The 22,760-nt window shown below is 37.3% G+C and overlaps 1 protein-coding gene across 1 annotated transcript in view; it reads left to right on the top strand.

Moving 5' to 3' along the window:
* HEATR6 (HEAT repeat containing 6) overlaps positions 1 to 16,659 on the top strand; it is a 58,981-nt gene extending 42,322 nt beyond the window's left edge. The window contains exons 9-20 of the mRNA XM_063444399.1: positions 162 to 339; positions 2,147 to 2,353; positions 2,509 to 2,608; positions 3,503 to 3,858; positions 3,943 to 4,065; positions 4,175 to 4,261; positions 5,864 to 5,998; positions 7,856 to 7,978; positions 8,240 to 8,364; positions 8,545 to 8,641; positions 11,198 to 11,402; positions 15,619 to 16,659. Of these exons, the coding sequence (XP_063300469.1) occupies positions 162 to 339; positions 2,147 to 2,353; positions 2,509 to 2,608; positions 3,503 to 3,858; positions 3,943 to 4,065; positions 4,175 to 4,261; positions 5,864 to 5,998; positions 7,856 to 7,978; positions 8,240 to 8,364; positions 8,545 to 8,641; positions 11,198 to 11,402; positions 15,619 to 16,154 (2,272 nt within the window). The 3' untranslated portion in view covers positions 16,155 to 16,659. The remainder of the gene's footprint in view (positions 1 to 161; positions 340 to 2,146; positions 2,354 to 2,508; positions 2,609 to 3,502; positions 3,859 to 3,942; positions 4,066 to 4,174; positions 4,262 to 5,863; positions 5,999 to 7,855; positions 7,979 to 8,239; positions 8,365 to 8,544; positions 8,642 to 11,197; positions 11,403 to 15,618) is intronic.
* The last annotated feature ends 6,101 nt before the right edge of the window (positions 16,660 to 22,760 follow it).

Genomic DNA, 22,760 nt, shown 5'->3' with positions numbered 1-22,760 from the left:
TGTGTATTTTTTTTTTCTTCTTTTGTGCTTTAATTGGTACTATTGGTAACATTTCTCAAACGTGCTTCTTACACAAAAAATTGCCACCAGTATATTAATGATATATTGACAGTGACCTGCATAAGTATTGATCACCTATTATGGTTATTTTTTTTTAATAGGTCTTTCCAAGCCAAAGTTCGTCAAGGATCATTGTCTTGCTTTCTCTCTTTAATAAAATCCACAGAAAAAAAAGTAATTTACGGCTATTGGTCATCCTTTGTTCCAGATACTCCTGGCTTAGGAAGCATACAGTCGTTATCTTTGCTGACTGTTGTACTCAAAGACCATTCTCCAAAGGTGAGTTTTTATAGTTTTTGTTTTTCTTTCATGGACATGTTCTTTCTTAGTTCATGAATTAGCAAACATTTTTAAACCTCTTAATGGCGAAAAAGAGTAATGTTGGTCAGAGAGTGTTTTGTCATCATCTTACGACCAGTATCCTGTAGTCAGGGCCAGACTGGGGATACAGAGCAGCCCTGGGGAAAAAAAAATCTATTCCAGCCCCATAAGTCATTGCTATGCAGTGTGTGTGTGTGTGTGTGTTTAATATATAAAAAAAAAATATATATAAAAATTTGTGTGTGTGTGTGCGTAAATATATATTATTGGTATATTTCTTTTTCTAATTCAAAATATTAGTCCTTTCAGGGTAATTAAATTATACAGTAAAACATACTCACATGCAGACACAGACAATCTTACTGACACAAGCTCATTGATACACAGGCTCACAGACAATCTCATTGATATACATAAGGTCATTGACATAAAAACACAAGCTCACTGATGCACACAAATAGGCTCACTGACAGACACTCTCAATGATACACACATAGACAAGCTTACTGGTACACTGGTAGTACAGATAAACTGATACACACCCAAGCTTACTACAGACAAGCTCACTGTCACACACACACACACACGCTAGATACAGACAAGCTCACTGATGCACAGACTCTCCCTAAATACAGACAAGCTCACTGATGCACAGACTCTTCCTACAGACAAGCCCATTGACACACACATGCCCCCTACAGAAGAGCTCACTAACACACAGATTCACTACAGACAAGCTCACTGACACATACATGTTAACTAGAGACAAACTTACTGACACACTCAAGCTCCCTACTGACAAGCTCATTGACCTACACATGCTCCCTACAGACAAGCTCACTGACACACATACAAGCTCACTCACTAGTAGACACACAAGTTCACTCACTAGCAGGCACACACACAAATACACAAGCTCATTAACTAGCAGGCACTCACACACATAAGCTCCCTCACTAGCAGATGCACACACACAGAAGCTACCTCACTATCACACACACACACAGAATCTCCCTCATTAGCAGATGCACACACACACACAGAGAAGGTCACTGACCAGCAAACTCACACACTAGCAGACACACACACAGAATCTCCCTCACTAGCACGCACACACACACACACACACACACTCTCACTCACTCACTCACTAGCAGATGCGCACACACACGCTCACTCACTCACTAGCAGATGCGCACACACACACGCTCACTCACTCACTAGCAGATGCGCACACACACACGCTCACTCACTCACTAGCAGATGCACACACACACACACCTCACTCACTAGCAGTTGCCCGCACACACACACACAAGCTCACTCACTCGCTAGCAGATGCGCACACACACACACACACACACACACACACTGAAGCTCACTCGCTAGCAGATGCGCACACACAAGCTCACTCGCTAGCAGATGCGCACACACACTGAAGCTCACTCGCTAGCAGATGCGCGCACACACACACACACGCTCACTCACTCGCTAGCTAGCAGATGCACATACACAGAAGCTCACTCGCTAGCAGATGCGCACACACACACAGAAGCTCACTCGCTAGCAGATGCGCACACACACACAGAAGCTCACTCACTAGTAGATGCGCGCGCACACACACACACAGAAGCTTGACATTGATAATGCAGAAATGAGGTGATGGCATCACTGTATATATTATTTATTATTGTTTAGGTTAATTATCCAAAATCTTAGTGTAGGTGCTTTATGTCTCATTTTCTGTTTTCTGCTTCATTTTCAGACACGGGCCAGTGCCCTTCAAGTTCTGTCTGCTCTTTTAGATGGATCAAAACAGTTTCTTTCTGTTGCTGATGATGTCAGTGAACACAAAAGAGCATTCACCCCTTTTTCTGTCACACTTGCTTCAAGTATCAGGGAACTCCACCGATGCTTGTTGCTAGCAATTGTTGCGGAGTCATCTGCACAAACATTAACACAAATAATTAAAGTAAGTATTGGAACCTGTCTATATATCATGTAAGAAGAGCAACTAATGATTGGTAACTGATGTACTGTTAGGGGATAAATTATCTTCAAGATGCAACCACATTTTTTTTTTATCTTCCTAATTGCAGCTTTTTATTTATTTATTTAATTTTACAGTGCCTTGCAAATTTAGTATCAAATGCACCTTATCATCGTTTGAAACCTGGTCTTCTTACTAGAGTGTGGAACCAAATCAAACCATATTTCAGGAATAAAGGTATTATTTTATTATTTTATTTTAGCTCTTATGTAATATTTTCTTTTTTTTGTGTGTGTGTGTGTGTGTGTTAAGACATGCACAAACTTGATAAAATGTGGTTTTCTCTGACCATTCTTTTTTTTTATTTTTGTATATGTTGTAAAAAAACAAAACGTGTATTTAGAATTCAGGTGGTTTTCGGTTTATAATCGGGGAAAAGTTGACTAATCTCTATTAAAATGACATAAAAGACCAACTCATCTATTTTTTTTATTTTTTGTTTTGTTTAATTCTTTTAAAATGTTATCATCCAGTTCTAAAGGGAAAAATGACATGACAGAAGGGTCAGATTGTGGCACAGTTTAATAGTGATGTCAATTTCTAGGGCAGGAGTTGGCTTTGGAATTTCAGCAATCAAGTATTTAAGCAGCCCATCTTTTTTTGTCCAGGTTGAAATTTGACTGCCATTTTAGAGTCATGAATTTATTTTCCCAATTTTTGGCAAAATTGGAAGTCTCTTAACCTTTCTTTTCTTTATGTAAAGACCCACTAGGGTCTGCTTTCTGCATTTCTCTGCCTTTGATGTTGACTTTGCACAGTATATATGATATGTTTTTATGTATTTATTTATTAACAATGGACTGCTTTTCCGAGCCAGACAGAAAGGTTTTAGTAACTGGTATTAAATTTCTGTCTTTAAGTTTTATATGCTTTAAACCTCTTTTTTTTCTGGTAATGTTTAACCCCTTAAGGACCAAACTTCTGGAATAAAAGGGAATCATGACATGTCACACATGTCATGTGTCCTTAAGGGGTTAAAACTGTTTGCATAGCTTAACATAACTATTATCTTTTGAAAGCTCAGCTGGATACATTTTTTTTAAATGTTGTAATTAAAATTATTTTTCACAGATGTTAATGTTCGTGTTGCCAGCCTTACTTTATTGGGGTCAATTGTTTCTGTTTCTGCTATACCTGAAGTCCAATTACTTTTACAACAGCCGGGTGGCTCCCTGATGTCAAATAGTGGTTCTGCTAGTCCTAGTCAACCCTGTGGTGCAGAAGTGTGGAGAAAAGACTTGTTTACAGAGCTAGATGGGAGAAAGTGCCTCCATTCGGAGCAGTCCCAGGCTGAGCCATGCTGGCTTATACGGCTGTGTATTACATTAGTGATCAAACAAAGGGAAGACTCGTATTCTGATAGTGATGTCAGTTCTGCATCTTCAGTCTTCAGTGAGCCTTCCCCAGTACGGCTGGAAGCATTGCAGGTATGAAAAGGATTAATTTGCAAATCCACTTGTACTTTTAAATATGAAAAATGTCTCACAAACATATTTTTTAACATTATCTAGGTACTTGCACGCCTTGTAAAAGGATACTTTAATATGGCTCAGAGCTATTTAATTGAACTTGGTGAGGTAGCATGCAGGTGTATGCAAGAAACTGATGCTTCTATTCAGCTCCATGGTGCCAAGGTAAATCTTTAATAAAGTCAAATATATACATTTTAACAGCTGTGATCATTGTGTGTGTTGGGTTTCTGCTACAGTTTAATGCAACTAGTACCTTATGTTTTAAATGCAGCTGTTGGAAGAGTTGGGAACAGGGATTGTTCAAGAACAGAAACCAGGTTCTTTGATTCCTCCTGGTCAAAGAGTGCCTGTTAGTCAGGTAGGTTTTTGTTCTAAATATACATATCTGTATTCTTGGTATGACTACTCAAGTATTGCAACGTCTCCATGTAGAAATCTTTGATTGACTAAACAATTGAGCCGAAATGTTTAGATAACTGTCAAGACCATGTTTATTAGCCAAGCCATGACAATAGGGAGAATGGGTGATGAAAGGATTAATAGCCTGCAGCCTTTGGATATACTAACTTTACCTTCCACCAGTGTACAAAGTTATACCAAATTAACACCCCCAACCCAGGTTATACATAAGATCCTGCCACCAAGAGGTTTTGGTTATCTCCTAAATATTTAGCATCAAACCAACCCAGGTTGTAGAATTTGGATTATCAGGCGCTGGGCAAGTAGTTTTTTCTGCCTATAGCCCTGGCGTTGGCATGTAGCAGGGCTGCTACAAAATGTATTGGATGGGTTAGTGCCAGGGTGGAGAGCATGTGGTCTGCACCTCCAGTGAAAAATTTGCTGGTTGGGATAAATGATTCAACTTGGCTATAGTCACAGCATGGCCATTTTAGTCTGAATTTTACAGTTTTGTTTCACTACAATTTTTGGTGGTTACTGAAACCCCTTTGCGTAAACCCCCTCCCCCCGCCCCCCAAAAAACCTCTATATGTTATGTTTTGGTAAATGTAATTCAGGTTATTGGGAGTCTAAAGACTTGGCTCCCCCAAAATATTGACCTTTGCTGATTAGGATAACCCAGTTTTAAAATACATCACTTACCTAAGTTCTGGGTACAATGCTGTTCCAAAGACAGAGTCTGCAAGCTTTCTCCGTTCTATTTTCCTCTTTCCCTCCCCCTTCCTTTATTTTTATTTTCTTCACCCTTTCTGTTCTTATTTCTTCCTATGTTCATGAAAACCCAAGTATGTAGTCGTTTTACTATAGGGAGGCAGCAGAGTGTACGGTTAAGAAAAGGTTCAAAGATGTGTAAGAGTGCTGTTAACATACTCCACTATTGAACACGTGTTACACACTGCCATTTAGGCATAGTCTTATTAATTTCATGATAAAAGCGGAGTGAAAGAAATGTGTTTTAACCTCAACTGTACTATTGAATGATGCATGTTTTCTTTGCCTGCCCTTCCTTCTTGCTTGTGTACCTCAATAACTTAAAATTTCAATAAACCATTAAAAATAAATATAAATAAGTTGCCAAAATACCAGAGTATTGTATTATTTTTTGCATCTTGTCTACTGGACTAATACGGCTAATCCAATCTACACTAAATATATATATTTGTTTGTGATCTTAATGTTCTAAACTCAAAATAGACCAAGACAGTGGGTGGTCTTTTTGTCCCTAGGAGAACCAATTCTTACAATCCAATACCTTGTATTGTAACAATTGGAAATATGAAGTTGGGGTGTGGGTGGAGCTGAGGTTGGGAGTGCTTGTGTTTTATCTATAAAAAAGGTGTATCAGTCCAGTACAGTGGATGGTGAACATTTCTGTATTACACTTTACAATCCTACTACCTATTTTGCTTCAAAAATAGTAATCCTAATGTTTTGTGATTAGTAATGTAATTGACAGGTAATAACCTCAGTAAAAATAATTAACATTTGCATTTTATTACAGACTACAACATTCTGGAATATGATATTGAATGGTCCACTGCCTGGGGCATTGCAGAATGAACAACATCCTACACTCCAAACAAGTGCTTGTGATGCATTATCATCTATCCTGCCAGAAGCTTTCAGTAATTTGACTGTTAGTAGAATTATTATTATTATTAATTTTTTATGGTCAATGCATCAAAATGTTTATGCTGGCTTATCTCTATAAATGTATTTTTAAGTGGCATGAAGTTTCAAGAGCATAACATTTAGTATAGAGAAAATGTATATATTTGTATTTATTGCTCTAACCACTCCTTGGCATTGAACTTTATGGCAGCAGTTCTTCGTCGTGCTTACTAGGGGAATATAGAAATAGAAAAGGAGTGGCTGACTTCACTCCATTGTCTTCATCAGCCTGATTGTCTTCATCATGGAAAAAGATTGCTGTGCTTATGCAAGTGTTCACAAGCAGGGCCAGTCACATTACAGATGGGTGGAATGAAGGCCAGACCTAAACTTCTTTATTGCTATTTGTATTATTAATATCACACCCATGGTCCATCAAGAATTGTGATGCTGGAAAGCTGGACAGAAGGCAGATGAAAAGATTAATGCATCTCTATAGGGAGTGTTCAGTGTTTATATGCAAAGGATTACAGAACCTTGTCCAGGAGGTCCCTTTAGTGGATGTCCGAGTGACAGCCTGTAGAGGGCGATTTAGGCAGCGTTTTTTAATGCTGTGCCTCATATGTTTAGTATGTAAATTTATCTTTGGTAGTTCACGCTAACCCTATACCACTCCTACACCTAACCCTATTCTTAGACTAACTCTAAATGCCTCCAGCTGACAGTGTGGAGCTCAAGGTTTTGATTGATACATGTGACTCCCTGATGTGAGTAGGGATATAATTCTGCTCACACCAAAATGTTAGGACTTGTCAATACATTCTATATTTAATTTAAGATCTGTCTTGTTAGGATATAATGTGATCATCTCCCATTCAATTAGATCTTTCCGATCACCGCTCTTTCACTTGAATGTTTTTCATACAGTGCATTGAATCCAGTGGTTGTCTATGGTACCAATTAGCTATGTTTAGCTTCATCATTTTGTAATGACACTGAATGTGACAACCTGTGAAAAATGGAAAGTCTTAAAGGAATACTCTAACATTAAAGATTAAATATATTTATTTCTTAAGGACATAGCCATCTATTTTGAAGACCCAGGCAATTTTTAGGCAGTAGTGGAAAAGCTATTCTGCTGCATATATAATACACCATAATACTAACTCATCTGAGCCATTCATGGCATTGCAATATGGAGTAGGCCACTCCAAATATGGACTACATCTCCCATATTTCTGGCAAATCATCAGGGGAGATGTAGTTCACAATCTCTGGAGTGCTGATGGTTGCCTACCCCCGGTGTAGGACATAGCTAGTCTGCACACATAGAAGGTAAAATAAGAAGGCAATAATAATCCAGCAAAGTATTCTGTTTTTCTGTATTGTGTGCTTGAAAATCTTTGCAGCGCTTTAATTACATGAAATTAGTGCTTTTTATGATAGACTAAAGCAAACAGCACCTTTCTTTCCTAGTTTAAGAGCAGTAACCATTCCTCATTCCCACGTACCAATAAATGCTATTTTAGTGTTTATTGGGGTAAATACAACAGCAGTGGAAGTATGAAGCTTATTTATCTCCACTGCATTTCTGTATTTTAAGTGACCATACTGCCACATGATGTCCACCTGTCCATAAACAGGGGTGTTCCTTACACATGCAACTACAAATATTAAAAAAAAAAAACACACACAACAGCTGAATTTTAGTTGGTTATTTGGCAGTCCTAAAATCAGGAAAGTGACAAGTCCTTTTTTAAATAATTTGTCTTATGTTTGTTAAATGCCTGTTTTCCTAATACACAATTATTTATATTATTTTTTTTTTATTATTATTGTTATATTGAAATTACAATTGTTTCTTTAATGCTGAAAATTATAGGATGGTCATCAGATTCTGTGTATAACACTGTTGCTTGGCCTAAATCACAGTGAAAATCCTTTGGTAAAAGCGGCAGCTGCAAGAGCCCTTGGAGTATATATTCTCTTCCCTTGTCTTCGACAGGTTTGTTCTGAATTTTCATCAATAATTTTTTTTCAATTTTGGTTAGACAAAAATATTTTCTTTAAACTTATAATCTGAAAATCAGACAGGATAGCATAAATGTTATAGCAGTATGGAAAAACTGGAATCAAAAATAATTTGTGCAATAATTATGGCAAATTTTTATAATTATTATTTCTCGTGTTTGCTACTGTAATGCTGAAAGGTGCCAACCTCTGATTTCATCTCATGGTATGATGCTTACCGTTTCCTCTATTATAGGATGTCATGTTTGTTGCTGACACAGCAAATACAGTATTGATGTCTCTTAATGATAAATCTCCAAATGTACGTGCCAAAGCAGCCTGGTCTTTGGGCAATCTCACTGACACGCTTATTGTTAATATGTAAGTACTGTGCTCTGATGAACATGTATTTATTTATATATGATCATATCAAATATTATAAAATGTGTTATGCTGTGGAAACTATACATTGCAGCAAGGTTTTATAATGATTTAACTGTTATTAAAAGCAATTGTATCATCTTAAAGTGTCAAAAATACTTTGAATGTTTTAATTTACAGGGAAGCTTTGGGGCATAGTTTTCAAGAAGACTTTTCAGACATGCTGTTACTGAAAATGTTAAAAGCAGCAACTGAAGCATCAAAAGACAAAGATAAGGTAGACACTTGCAATTCGTTTTTGAACATCTTTAAAAATATAAAGCATTGATAAAAACTAAAGGTCCTTACTTTGGACAAAACTGCTTTTTTACTACTAAATCACATGCAAAAAGATAAATAAACTTTCTCCTTTTCTGGCAAATGCTGTGTAAATTTAGTTTTAATTTCCTTACTAATATGTAAACGGTTATTTCATGTAAAATAGATAACCTTGTTCATTTTTATGTTTATGAAATTGGGGGAAAAAAATCAATTACAGAATAGCTGCTAGACAGGATAAGCCAATATTCCTAATGGCGATACATGCTTATTTTTATATTATATTGGCTCTGAGCACTTGACCATAAGGGATATTATACTAGGGGCAATTTAATATTTAATTGTTGGTTTTCCAACTGTTATAGGTTCTCTGCCTGGGTTTTACTTGTTTCGATTACCCCATATATTCTAATTTCCTTTTCTTTCTATGGTTTCTTAATGATTAGTTAAGCTGATTAATAAGACAGTCACTGGTTAACACCATACAGAGCCTTCTTTACTCTACAATTTCTGCTTATGATCCATTACACTGCCTTAGGATCAGTCTGCTATTCTTTATCTACATTTATTGTTATATATTAGATACTGTATCAGACTTTCCTAGCCCCCAGCAACTCATAAGACTTAGCTGGGTGCTTTCAATTCAATATGGCCACTCTGCCATAAAGCCCAACTCTATGGAGCGTACGGCTTATTGTCGTCCTATGTAGAGATACTCCAGTCTCTCCTCCAGGGTTACCTTATGTCTCTCTGATTAATGCCCTACCTGCCCGGTCTGTGAGTTTTGGTGGGCGGCCGTCTCTAGGCAGGTTTGCTGTTGTGCCATGTTCTTTCCATTTGGTTATGATACGTGCTCCTGGGGATCATCAAAGATTTAGATGTTTTTTTATAACCTAACCCTGATTTGTACTTCTCAACAACATTGTCCCTTATTTGTTTGAAGAGTTCCTTGGTCTTCATGGCAGTGTTTGGTAAGTGGTGCCTCTTGCTTAGGTGTTGCAGCCTCTGGGGCCTTTCAAAAAAGGTGTGCATATGTAATGACAGATCATGTGACACTTAGATTGCACACAGGTGGACATCATTTCACTAATTATGTGACTTCTGAAAGTAATTGGTTGCACCAGAGCTTTTCATGGGCTTCATAACAAAGGAGGTAAATACACTTGCATATGCCAATTTTCTGTTTTCTATTTCTAAAAAATAGTTTTATGTATATATTTTTCTCATTTCACTTCACCAACTTAGACTATTGTGTTCTAATCCATCACATACAATTCAGATTAATAAAACATTGAACTTAAGGCTGTAATGTAACACAATAGGTAAAAAGTCAAGGGGAGTGAATACTTTTGCAAGGCACAGTATGTATAGAGTTGTCTCGGAGGCTGTTGGAAGAAGGTTCTTGCTATGACCAGAGAATTATCTTGACTGAATTCTACTAATCTCTGACCTGCTTAATTTTGAACTCCAGGGCCAAACTTGACAGTTATTCCAGGTGTCTTTTGGTTCCCTACATTAGCATTCCAGTCTCCTATGAGGATAGCAACATCTTTTCTTGGTGTTATATCTATCATGTGTTTAATATCTTCATAGAACTGGACCATTCCAGCCTCTTCAGCATCCATGGTTGGAGCATAAACTTGGATCACTGTGATGTTAAATGGCTTGTCTTGAATTCAAATTGAAATCATTGCCATTTATTGGGTTGTAGCCGAGCGCTGCTTTGCCCACCCGATTATTTACTATGATGGCTACTCCATTTCTTCTGCGGGATTCTTGACCACAGTAGAAGATGTGATGGTTGTCTGATGTGAAACGTCCCATTCCAGTCCATTTGGAGTTCACTCTTCTGGATCGCTACCTTGCCGTGGTGAAGGGGCTTGTGTACTTCAATGAAGCTATGAGCTATACCATGTAGTGACACCCAAGATGGGCAGGTCATAGCAGAGAAGTCAGACAAATCTCAGTCCGCTGGAGTAGGAACTAGCAACCCAGTCCAGTACCTTTGCTAAGATAACTATATGGACAAGTACAACCAGAGACATAATGATATGGCACTGGAAGATGAGCTCCTCAGGTCAGAAGGTGCCTACCACATTACTGAGGAAGAGCAGAGGGCAAGTACGAGTAGAACCAGATCTAATGAAGTAGTTGGGCCAAAGCCGAAAGGACACAAAACTGCGGATGTGTTTGGAGGGGAAAGGAAAGTCTGCTGCTGCAAAGAACAATTTAACATAGGAACCTGCAATGTTAGAAATATGAACCAAGGCAAATTGGATATGATGAAACATGAGATGACAAGGTTAAACCTCGACATCATGGGCTTTACTGTAAACACTGCCTTTTCACTGAAAAGACTGCTTCGGGCACCATAACCACTACAACAAGTAATTTTTATGTTGCTTGAAATGTTTCTTTAACTATTCCTACTCTACTAATGTACTGAATTGTATAATATTAGCTGGACATACCCTGGGGCTTTGTGGAACATAATTTCATTTTTATTTATTCACAGGTAAAAAGTAATGCTGTTCGTGCTCTGGGAAATCTGCTTCATTTTTTGCAACCTCATCACATCATAAAACCAGGGTTCTGTGAAACTATTGAAAACTCTATCCGGGCCCTTATTACAACTGTTCTTGGAGATGGCACAATGAAAGTGAAATGGAATGCATGCTATGCATTGGGAAATGTATTTAAAAATGTTTCCTTGCCTTTAGGTGAATATCTTAAATTACATTTACCTAACATTCTTAAACCTATAAGCAATTTTCACATGAATAATGAACAATATTACTTATTATTATTATTTTTATTGCCATTTATAAACTGTATAGCACATAGTTCATATATACATGTGTATTCTGGAGGCTTTGTCAATGTATTTTTAAGAAAAATCATCCTACTAGTTACAACAAATACAGGGTGCGCTAAGTAGGACAAGGAGAGATAATAAACAAAAAATAATATAAGGAGTCTCTTAACCCCTTAAGACCGCAGGACGTACTATGCCGTCCTTATTTTGGTGGCTCTAAAAGCCGCAGGACGGCATAGTACGTCCTGCGATCTTATGTACTTACCCGGTCGCCGGCGATCCCACGCCGGCGATCGCGGTATGGGGGACTTACTTGGGAGCCCAGGGAGTCCCCCTGCGTCCTCTTCAGCCGCCCAGGGCCATGTGATCGCGAGGTCCTTGCGAGGACCCCGCGATCACATGGACGGCATAGCCGTCCAAGGCATTGCCAGCAGGGGGAGTGCCTGTAATGACAGGTACTCCCCCTGCTGTCTGAAAAAAAAAAAAAAATGTTAAAACAGTGTAAAAAGAAATTATATATACTTAGATCATATATATTTATTATATATATGATCTAAGTATATATATACACACATATACACACATACACATAAATATGCATACACTGTCTACGTGTATTTTAATATTAATATATACATAATTATATATATTAATATCAAAATACACGTACAATGATATTGATTAAATATATATATATAATTTTCATTATATATATATATTTATATATAATAAAAAATAAATAAATATATAAATACGTTAAAAAAATAAATAAAAAATAATAAAAAATAGATAAAAAATATATAAACATGCGTAATTTCGTTCTAACTGTATTTGAAAATTAATATATATATATTGATATCAAAATACATGTAGAACGAAATAATATATATATCTATATATATAAGTATATACGTATATATCACTATGTATATACCTATATATAAATAAAAATAATTAAAAAAAATTATATACATATATATACACACATATATATATATACACACATATATATATAATAATTCTACGCATATATTTATGTAATAATTTTACATAATTAGGTCATTTTATTAATTACAATTTGCAGGACCTGCCTGCCAACCCAGGCCAAAAGTTCAGGGAATTACATTGTCTAGCACTATATTTAACTCTGTAACTTTCCAAGACACCATGAAACCTGTACATGGGGGGTACTGTTTTACTCGGAAGACTTCACTGAACACAAATATTAGTGTTTCAAAACAGTAAAATATATTACAACGACGATATCGTCAGTGACAGTGACATTTTTTGCATTTTTCACACACAAATGGCACTTAGACTGACGATATAATTGTTGTGATACGTTTTACTGTTTTGAAACACTAATATTTGTGTTCAGCGAAGTCTCCTGAGTATAACAGTACCCCTCATGTACAGGTTTTATGGTGTTTTCAAAAGTTACAGAGTCAAATATAAGGTTTGCGTTTCAGTTTTTTCACATTAAAATTCGCCAGGTTGCCTTTGAGACCGTATGGTAGCCCAGGAATGAAAATTATCCCCATGATGGCATACCATTTGCAATAGTAGACAACCCAGGGTATTGCAAATAGGGTATGTTCAGTTTTTTTAGTAGCCACTTAGTCACAAACACTGGCCAAAATTTGCGTTCAAATTAGTTTTTTGCATTTTCAAATATTAACACTAACTTTGGCCAGTGTTTGTGACCAAGTGGCTACTAAAAAAGACTGGACATACTCAATTTGCAATACCTTAGGTTGTCTACTTTTGCAAATGGTATGCCATCATGGGGGTAATTCTTATTTCTGGGCTACCATATGGTCTCAAAGGCAACGTAACCAATCTGGCGAATTTCAATGTAAAAAAACTGAAATATGTAACACGCTATATTTGACCCTGTAACTTCCCAAAACACCATAAAACCTGTACATAGGGGGTACTGTTTTACACGCGAGACATCGCTGAATACAAATATGTGTATTGTATTGCAGTAAAAGCAAACAGTATTATGACATTCACAGTTAGAATGTCACGTAGAACTAAAAGAAATTTAAAAAATTCTTATTTTCTCCCATTTTTTTAATATTTTTTTCATATTAAATTATGTTCCATACCTAAATATTTGATGTTAAACGAAAGCCCCGTTTCCCCTGAATAAAATGATATATAATAATGGGGGGTGCATTTAATATGAAAGAGGTGAATTATGGTTGGACAGACATATAGCGCAAATGCCAGGTTTTGTTTACGTTTTTTTGGATCACAACTTGTACATTTGGCTGCGGTCTTAAGGGGTTAAAGTACAGCGAAGACCTGGAGTGTATATTCTTCAGTTCTTGCTTTGAATCTTTAACCCCTTAAAGACCAAACTTCTGTAATAAAAGGGAATCATGACATGTCACACATGTCATGTGTCCTTAAGGGGTTAAAATGATAAAAATCAGCCAGGATAAAACAGCAACAAATAAAAGTAAGTGTGCAAAATACTTTTATTGGATTCTTATAAAAACACAACGCGTTTCGCCAAAACAGGCTTTATCAAGTGTAAACAACTGATCCTGGCTATTCACCTTTTATAGGCAAGTAAAATGGCTTGCACACTAATTTTGCACACTTACTTTTATTTGTGGCTGCTCTGAACACTGTAAGTACGTTTCATTTGACCTTTTACTGCTATTTTTTATACGGTAAACACTATGGGCCCTCTCTTGTGATTTTATTTTCATAAGACCGGCACTGCAAGCATCGCTAGAAGGATATCCTACATGTGGGGAGTTTAAATACCACTGTATGCTGTTTTACTCAGAGCTGGTTATAGTTCTCCCAATTGTAAGTTGCCACTCTTAGGACCTCAGTGTTGTCTGTAGTTGCAGTTAACCTACGTTATTGCACCATTGGGTTTTTCCCCCTTTTATGTATTTTATATGCTGACGCTTATCTGTAATGCTGTAAGAAGTCTTGAGGATACACCTCCATGTGTCCAGTTATATACTACATGTGGGGAGTATTAAATACCACTGTATGCTGTTTTACCTAGAGCTGGGCATAGCTCTTTAAATTGTGAGTTGGCACTTCTCTACTTCTATGTTGTTCGTGATCCAGCTTTCCTAAAACGGTTTTGCACTATTGGTCTCTATTTTTGCTTTTGCATTTCATATTTACCACTGAGGATTCAAAGCAAGAACTGAAGAATATACACTCCAGGTCTTCGCTGTACTTTATGAGACTCTTTATATTATTTTTGTTTATTATCTCTCATTGTCCTACTTAGCGCACCCTGTATTTGTTGTATCTTGTTCTCTCCATTCTTTGAAGGGTTTGAGGGTACCCTTCCTCTCAGGTGTGCAGCTCTTTTCTCCCCTGTGATCAGTACTGTAGCGCTGTTCCTCTCCTATTTTTTTTTCTGTTATAGTTTAGTATTACACAGATATTCCTTTTAACTAGCACCACCATAATGTTACTTCACATACTTCCCATCTCTTGCACGTATCGAAGGCATTTATGGCCCATATGTGCTCAAATAATTATCACACATACATAGCTTGATGCACTATATCACCGTACTTTTCTTTTAAAGGGATAATCTACTTCCCAAATACAAATAAATAAATAAAAATCACTGTTCGCTATACCGCCAATAAAAACGTGTGAATTTGATAATGTTTTTTTTTGTTTGGTTAAATCCAAAAACAGCTTGCTAAAGCTACAGTTCTATGGCCTGCTGCCTTTGCAAGCCCTGCCCTTCTAACTCCAGTCTTTCTAAGTCCATACTTCCTGTGGCTGTCCAATCACAGACTTCACCATGCATTTTTATGAGACATCTTTGCGTGGCTGGTTCTCTGAACAATTGAGTTTAGCTCCACTGAGCTAAGCAAACAGGAAGTAAAATGACTGGTTGTCTGAATGACAACAAGGTTAATTTATAAAAGTGTAAATTTCTATTGAAAACTGCACTTTATGTAAAATGGAAAATAGCAAACTCACTTTTCACGTATAAAGCACTTCAGTGCTTTAGGGGTCTGGGGTATCCATTTAATTTATTTGACATTTGTAAAATTTGACATGATTATCTGTTCTTTCACATTTATTTATTTTATATTAATGAGCAAAATACTATGTTGCAGGTACAGCTGAATGGACAGCAGATGCTTATAATGCTCTCACCACAGTTGTAAAATCCAGTAAGAACTTTAAGGTACGGATAAAATCAGCAATGGCTCTTTCCATACCTTCAAGAAGAGAACAATATGGGACGTCTGAACAATACTGTGATATCTGGAATGCCTTAGTAATAGCTTTGGAAAAGAGTGAAGATACGGAAGATTTTATGGAGTTTAGGTATTGTGCAAGTCTACGGGCGCAAATTTGCCAATCTTTGATTCACCTATTAAGCATGGCAAGCTATGAAGATTTACCTTTTATTAGAAAGACATTGTTTGAGAAAGCAGACACAATCAAAAACTACATTGTGCAATTTGTGAAGTCTGACATAAGCAGTGAAGAAACTCAAGAAGGGCATCAGGAAAGGGATAAAATGCTCGAAAAGGCTGTAGATAATCTTCGCAGTATTCAGGATCTCCATGGAGGCACAAAAGTTCTCACTGAAGTGGCTTATTTAGAATCTGTTTTAGTGAGTTGTAAAAATGAAATAGAAACATAGAAAGCTTATTTTGATCAAACTTTCATTTTAAATCACCATAAACTAATCAGACAAGTTTTAAAGCAATACTTTTCTTTCAGTAACCTGTTTAACAAAGTAATTCACTTTACCATTAACATATTGTACTTGAACTTATGAGACTCCACACAAAACACAGGAGCTATAGATGTACATATGTTACATATCTACGTATATCAATTTCAGTTTTAAATTGCACTCATAAGACATCAAGGAATTCCAACATATGTTCGACATATGCAATAAATTTGATTATTTCTTTGACGCCAACTAATTTGATTGTTTTTTACGTAGCATGTTTTAACAGATTTTGTGCTGAAAAAAATCAATTTTCATACATATATGCAAAATTAAGCCTCCCCTTGATTATTATACAGAATGTATGGTTGTAATCTGTGCTTTTGTGTAAGGGTCTGCATTCAGCAAGTGCATGACAACATACGTTAGCCTTCACATGGCCACCCAAAACAAACACTCTGAATAACCATTTCATGACAAGCTCTCTTTATTTTTTACCTTTTATAAGGAAACCACCTGGTACATACATATTTGAATAACACATTGAAAATCACCTATAACTTGTGTTAACAATATGTGATTTTCTGTTTTCTTTTAGAGTAAATTGACCGCTTAACGAGCAACTATGCAATTATTTTGTCATTATCTTCCTTCTCTTAAGGACCCAGGATGGAATAATTTATTTTATTACCAGCAGACACCATTTTCCTGCTGGCAACTGAGGTACCTCAGGTATCACTCAATACCTGGGCTCCTCTTTGTCAACTGGGTCCAGAATTTGTAGCCTAATGCTGACCAATAAGCTGTGTACAGCAGTCAAAGAGGGCTAAATGTCCATGAATTAACTTTCTGGTTCAGCCACCATTCCAGTCATTTTTGACAGATTCCCTCCGTGGAGACACCACAAACTGGTCTCCCTGCAAGCCCCCTGCAGCATGATCATTATCTTCAGAGGGTAATCAGCACTGGGCTATGCATGTGGCTGCAGGGGAGCTTCAAATTATATTGTGACATGTCACTATATGATTTAGTAGCAGAGAGGGAGATTGTCCTTCTTATGCTGCTAGTGTACAGTGCAAAGTGCATTGTACTGTAAGAAATGTATTCTGCTAATATCAGGAAAGAATTCCTCTTATGACATCTGGAGAGGAATGCCTAGAGGGCCAGAGTTAGGGTTAATGGTTAGGTGTAGGGCAAGCAAGGGAATCCCTCTGCTGTTACATTTAGGGTTAGTGTTACTGCAATGGTTAGCATTATCGTTGGCATCAGATTTACGTCAAGGTCGGCAGCATAAAGTTTGCAAAAATATATATAGGAGGTGTTGTACTCAGGAGATGTTGCAAAACTGTTTAGGGACTTTTATTACAGTGACACACTGGAGATATAAGAAATATGAAGCAAAAATAATAAATAATATAATACGTAAAATGTTTGTGGCAGATAGTAGTTTGACGGTTAATAAATGAATGCATACCATTTAAAAAAAAATAAAAAATACACCACATGTTATGTCATATGGCGTGGGTGTATATGTATATATACACACACACACACTATATTTGACAATCTTTAATTTTATTTTATTCAGCCAATATCAGTTACAGAATAAATGAAAAAACTACTAGTGTACTCGTGTTGTATAGACCATTAATGTCAAGCAATACATGGGGGGGAGGGGGGGGCAGGGGACATCTCACATTTCCCCCATCCATCTACTCTATCCTTGAGCTTATATGGTTTTGTTAGATTCCCTGGGTTTGGCTGATTAAGTAGTCCACCCATTGAGCGCAGGTCTGCTGACAAACTGCTGTGATCCTATTCAGTGTCACAGTCATAGACTCCATGGAATACACCTCCTCCACTCTCCTGATCCACTGCAGGAGAGTTGACACATCACTGGTATACTGGTATAATGGTTTTTGCTGAGTTTAGAAAATGTTTTACACGTGATTTATTTATTTGTATCAGGATGAATATTGTATCTTTTGTATGATGCAATAGTATCTGTAATTATTGAAATTGGAGATATGTCGACCATCTCCATTATCTCCTCGGATCAGGTGCGACCTATGTGAGCAAAGGCTCTCAAACACAGAGAGGTCTATGGGAATATTGATTTTTGCCTTGAAGTGTCGAGTAAAAATGTTGAAAATTAAAATATCGGTATCCCTCTAGACCCGTAGAAGGGCTTCTAGTGTAGGTAATGGCTTAAAGGTTTGCCAAGTGCATATCTGCTGCATGTATATCCTATCGCCCAGATGAAACCCCCGAGTTATCCCACCCGCCAATCCTTTGTTATGCGAGATTGGTATCCATGGATTAGGGTAAATTGTCAGTTGGTATGGTAAATTGGTAAGTGTGGATTCTTTGTGATCAGTTCTTTCATCACTGCCTTATGTAGCCTGATGAGGGGAAGTACCAATGTGACATTCAAATATTCGAAAGAGCTGTGCTTGGTTGTATGTCAACAGGAAAGGTTGAACGACACCACTCAGTTGCTTTAGTAGCATGAGTTGCATTCGTTTAACTCTAGCAATCCCCATGTTCCACACAAACCAAAGAATAGTTATCCTGTGGTATAGGCATATGATATGATTTGGGAGAGGAGGGGTATTGGGAATAAGAGAGGGGAGAGATAGAAGGAAAAGGGAAAAATAAAAGATGCGATATTTATGTAAAAAAATTAGTTAATTTAATGCCTGGGGTTACCATATTCTGGAAAGTTAAAAAAAAAAAAAAAGAGGATACATCCAGGAACAGATTCTCACTAGAATGCCACCCTCCTTTGTTTGGGCTGCCTATAGGGGATCATTTCTTCACTGTTAAGAAGCAACCCATCCAAGAAGAACACATAGCCCCTTACGCACATATAAATCACACCAAAAAAGATTATTTACTGCACTATGGCTGTACCACTCAAACCCAGTAAAAAAGGTAATTTTAATTTACTGCCAGTTTTACCACTGTCTTACACAACAACAACAATTTTTTTTTCAACTGCCAGTAGTGCTTGTATCACACTGTCAAAGCCAGAAAAAAATGGTAATTTGGATTTACTGCTAGTTTGACCATTGTCAGGCACTGTTCTTCAGATTTACAACCTGCTCTTACAAAGTAATTTGGTATTTTTGTTGAAGAACTCTCTCCTCGAATTGCCTTTTTGTGCTTCTCATCGGCTTCTCATCTTTAAATCAGCAATTCCTTTGTGTGCCACAGAAACAAAAGTACCAAGTTTACAGCTGTTGTTATGGGTAGTGCTTGTACCAGTGCTACTGTCAGACACCAAATTTTTGCCCTTTCCTGCTGATGGCAACTAACATTTTGCTTGCACCACTGTCAGGCACCAGATTGTTTTGTTTTTCCAGTTGATTGCAACTACATTTTTATACTGCCATAAACCAAATTATTGCTTTTTTTTCAGTTGATGGCAACTAAATAATGCTTGCCCCACTTTCAGACACCAAATTATCTACTGTGCAGCTATTGCATATGCCTGGACCTGGCCCTGCTTTTGCTAGCATCATCTCTCCCTAGCCTGCCTAACCACTGCACATATTTCCAGCCGAAAAATACTCCTACTAGACACTACCTCTCCTTCCTCTTTCCATCCTGTCCCCTCCATCTTTCATTCCTCCCCCTCCCTTACCCCTTTCTCAGGGCATCATGTCATAGGTAAGTTTTGGGTTTTTTTCTGTATAAATTTTTTAAGGAATTTAGCAAGGGTTTGTAACCTTGCACTTTCATTTCATTTAGTGAAGAATTGGTTTTGGTGTCTCCATAAGTGGTTTACCGCTCTCAGGTGAGTTTGGTAGTTACCCGGGAGCAGGGAACAGTGACAACAGAAAAAGCTCCTAAAATGTCTGCCACTGTCCCCCTAATGCCTGCCAAAAAGCTTATAAAGTTATATTTTATTCATGTTAAATTATGCTTAATATACAAATGTTTGATGTGACATGAAAGCCATGTTTCTCCTGAACAAAATGATATATGATAAGTGTGGGTACACACAATATGAAAGAGGTGAATTACGCCTGAACAGACATATAGCGCAAACTCAAGGTTTTGTTTACGTTTTGATTTGAGTCACAACTTGTACAATTGGCTCAGTCCTTAAGGGGTTAAACAATGACCAGCCTTTGGTGACTTTTCCATAAGCAGATGGTGAAAACCATTTAAATACAACCATTCATTACATTGAAGAACAAATAGCATTCTAATGCATTAACTATATAATACAAAGACAATTTTATAACACATGTATGTGAAAAACAAGATAACCATACGTAACTGCTTAGTTGTTTGCAATTCCCATATTGAAATTATATAACTCAGTGCGTTTCAGGTTGACTGACAGAGGTATAGTACAGAGTATAGGGAATGTAGTATATGTGTATAGTGTGTGTACAGGGGTATAGTGTGTGTATTTATAAGAAATGTAGTGTGATCTGGTTGCATAGATTAAAAGAAAAACAAAATTACCAGCTCAGGTTGTCTTTATTTGTTCATGTCATATAGTATACTTACTGAAAGCAAGTATTCTACCTTCTCATGTTTCCTCCTCTTGCACATCAGGAAGTATGAGCCATCACTGAGGAGAGTAAATATCTGTTCATTTGACATACTTTCTTTATATTAACAATTGAGATGAGTAGTATTCTGAAAAATACAATACATGTCACTTTATCCTTTCTCATATGAATGACTAGGATTGTTTTATAGTTTAACTAAGTGGTTCTCTACAGTCTTATTATGTATACCTAATTTTACTCTTGTGTTTATGTCTGATCCAATTGTCCACCTATCCTTCTGGTACCTATTGTGAATGCAATATTGCACCTTACTTGAGTCCATCTTGTTTCGGACTTTACCATGTTATGCCTGCATGCACTTTTGAACTGGGTCAAGAGAAAACCACGCTTTATGTGTTCCATAGAAGTATCCTTGAAAATGAGCTATGAGGGAGGAGAGAGCCTTAGGGAATGGTGTAAGTGTATAATATGTAAAAGTTATCTTTGTTTTTATCGTGCACCTTTTTGTTGAGTATGTTGCCAAAGGAGTCTTATGTCCAAAACAATGACCGCTTGTCCTGTTACATGACATAGTTAAAGTTGAAAATTCCTAGTTTCAAGATTCTTAATTAAGACACATACATTGTTAAATTGCAACCTCTAAGTGTGTGTGTAATAAATATATATATATGAGAGAGAGAGAACGAACATAAACTTTCCTGAAGAGATGGGTTTTGAGGCATTTCCTAAATGAATGAGGACTAGACACGAGTCCATTAGTGGTAGGCAGGTAGGCTGTTTCAAAGGAAAGGAGAAGCCTGCAAGCGCGAGTTAGCTGTATGGGTGCGAGCAGTGGAGGGGAGAAGGTCATAGACCGAGAAGGGGCATACCTATGAATCAGTGAAGACATAACTGGGGCTAGAGTTGTTCACTGCTTTGTAGGTCAAGGTTAGTATTTTGAATTGACTCCTATAGGATACAGAAAAGGACTGGCAGAGGGGTGAGGCGTGAGGAAAATCAGTCTGGTCTCAGTATTCATTGCAGACTGTAGCGAGGCAATATGGCTTCTGGGAAGACCAATTACGAGAAAATTGCAATAGTCAATGCAAGAGATTACTAGAGCATGAATAAGCTCCTTAGCAGCATCTTGCGTAAGAAAGGGGCAAATGCAGGCAATGATTTTAAGATGAAATCGAGAGAGTTTGGCAACAGACTGGATGTGAGGCTCAAAGGTGAGGCCAGAATCAACTCTTGACAAAGGCGGAGTTACCGGTGAAACGCGCGTCGGGCTCCTGTTACTCTGTTTTAACTTTATACCATGTTGGTCTGACTCTCGTACAATTTAAGTCGCTTTAGGACTTTAGTACTCTAGAGAGGGGAGTCTGCCTCGAAGCAGCAGGGGGATTTGGTGTTAGTACTAGTTTAACTTTGGAACTCTTTTCCACCTACTATCATATTGTGCATCTATTTCACCTAGCCCTACTTCTGACCGCTGTCAGTCTCCTGCTGTACGCTTACCCATACGGTCCTATATGTGGCAGTGTTACAATCTCGTATGAGTAGACTAGTTTATTCTTTAGTGTCTCCCCCCTATCTATACCATAAAATATTCTATGTGTGTGATAACATCTTATATCAGACTTTTAACTACAGTACCTCCTCCTCTCTAGGCGCCTTTCCTGGACATACTTTCTAATTTGCTTTTCTGCTGTCCTCTCTGTCTATGTAAGACAGGGTTTCCCCTGCATATATCTAAAAATTACTTTGAGGACACACGAGAAGCAGCTTGCTATTTTGTTTCCAATGCTTATGTCATATGTGAACTGTTGAGTTCACTTTTCACATTGAGAATACTAATCTACCCTGTCCTCTCTGTATATATTTAACAAGGCTTTCCCTGAGTATATTTACAACTACTGTGAGGACACTTTGGAAACAATCTGATACTTTGTTCTTATCTCTACTCTCTTGCTACAGTTATGGAGCTCACTAGATACATTTAGAACAAAGTCTCAGAAGTCACAGTTTTTTTATACTACACTCTGTTTGAATATAGTTTATG

Source organism: Pelobates fuscus, chromosome 1 (genome assembly GCF_036172605.1).
Source record: "Pelobates fuscus isolate aPelFus1 chromosome 1, aPelFus1.pri, whole genome shotgun sequence".
Classification (NCBI taxonomy): Eukaryota; Metazoa; Chordata; class Amphibia; order Anura; family Pelobatidae; genus Pelobates; species Pelobates fuscus.
This window is presented reverse-complemented; position numbering and strand designations above follow the sequence as displayed.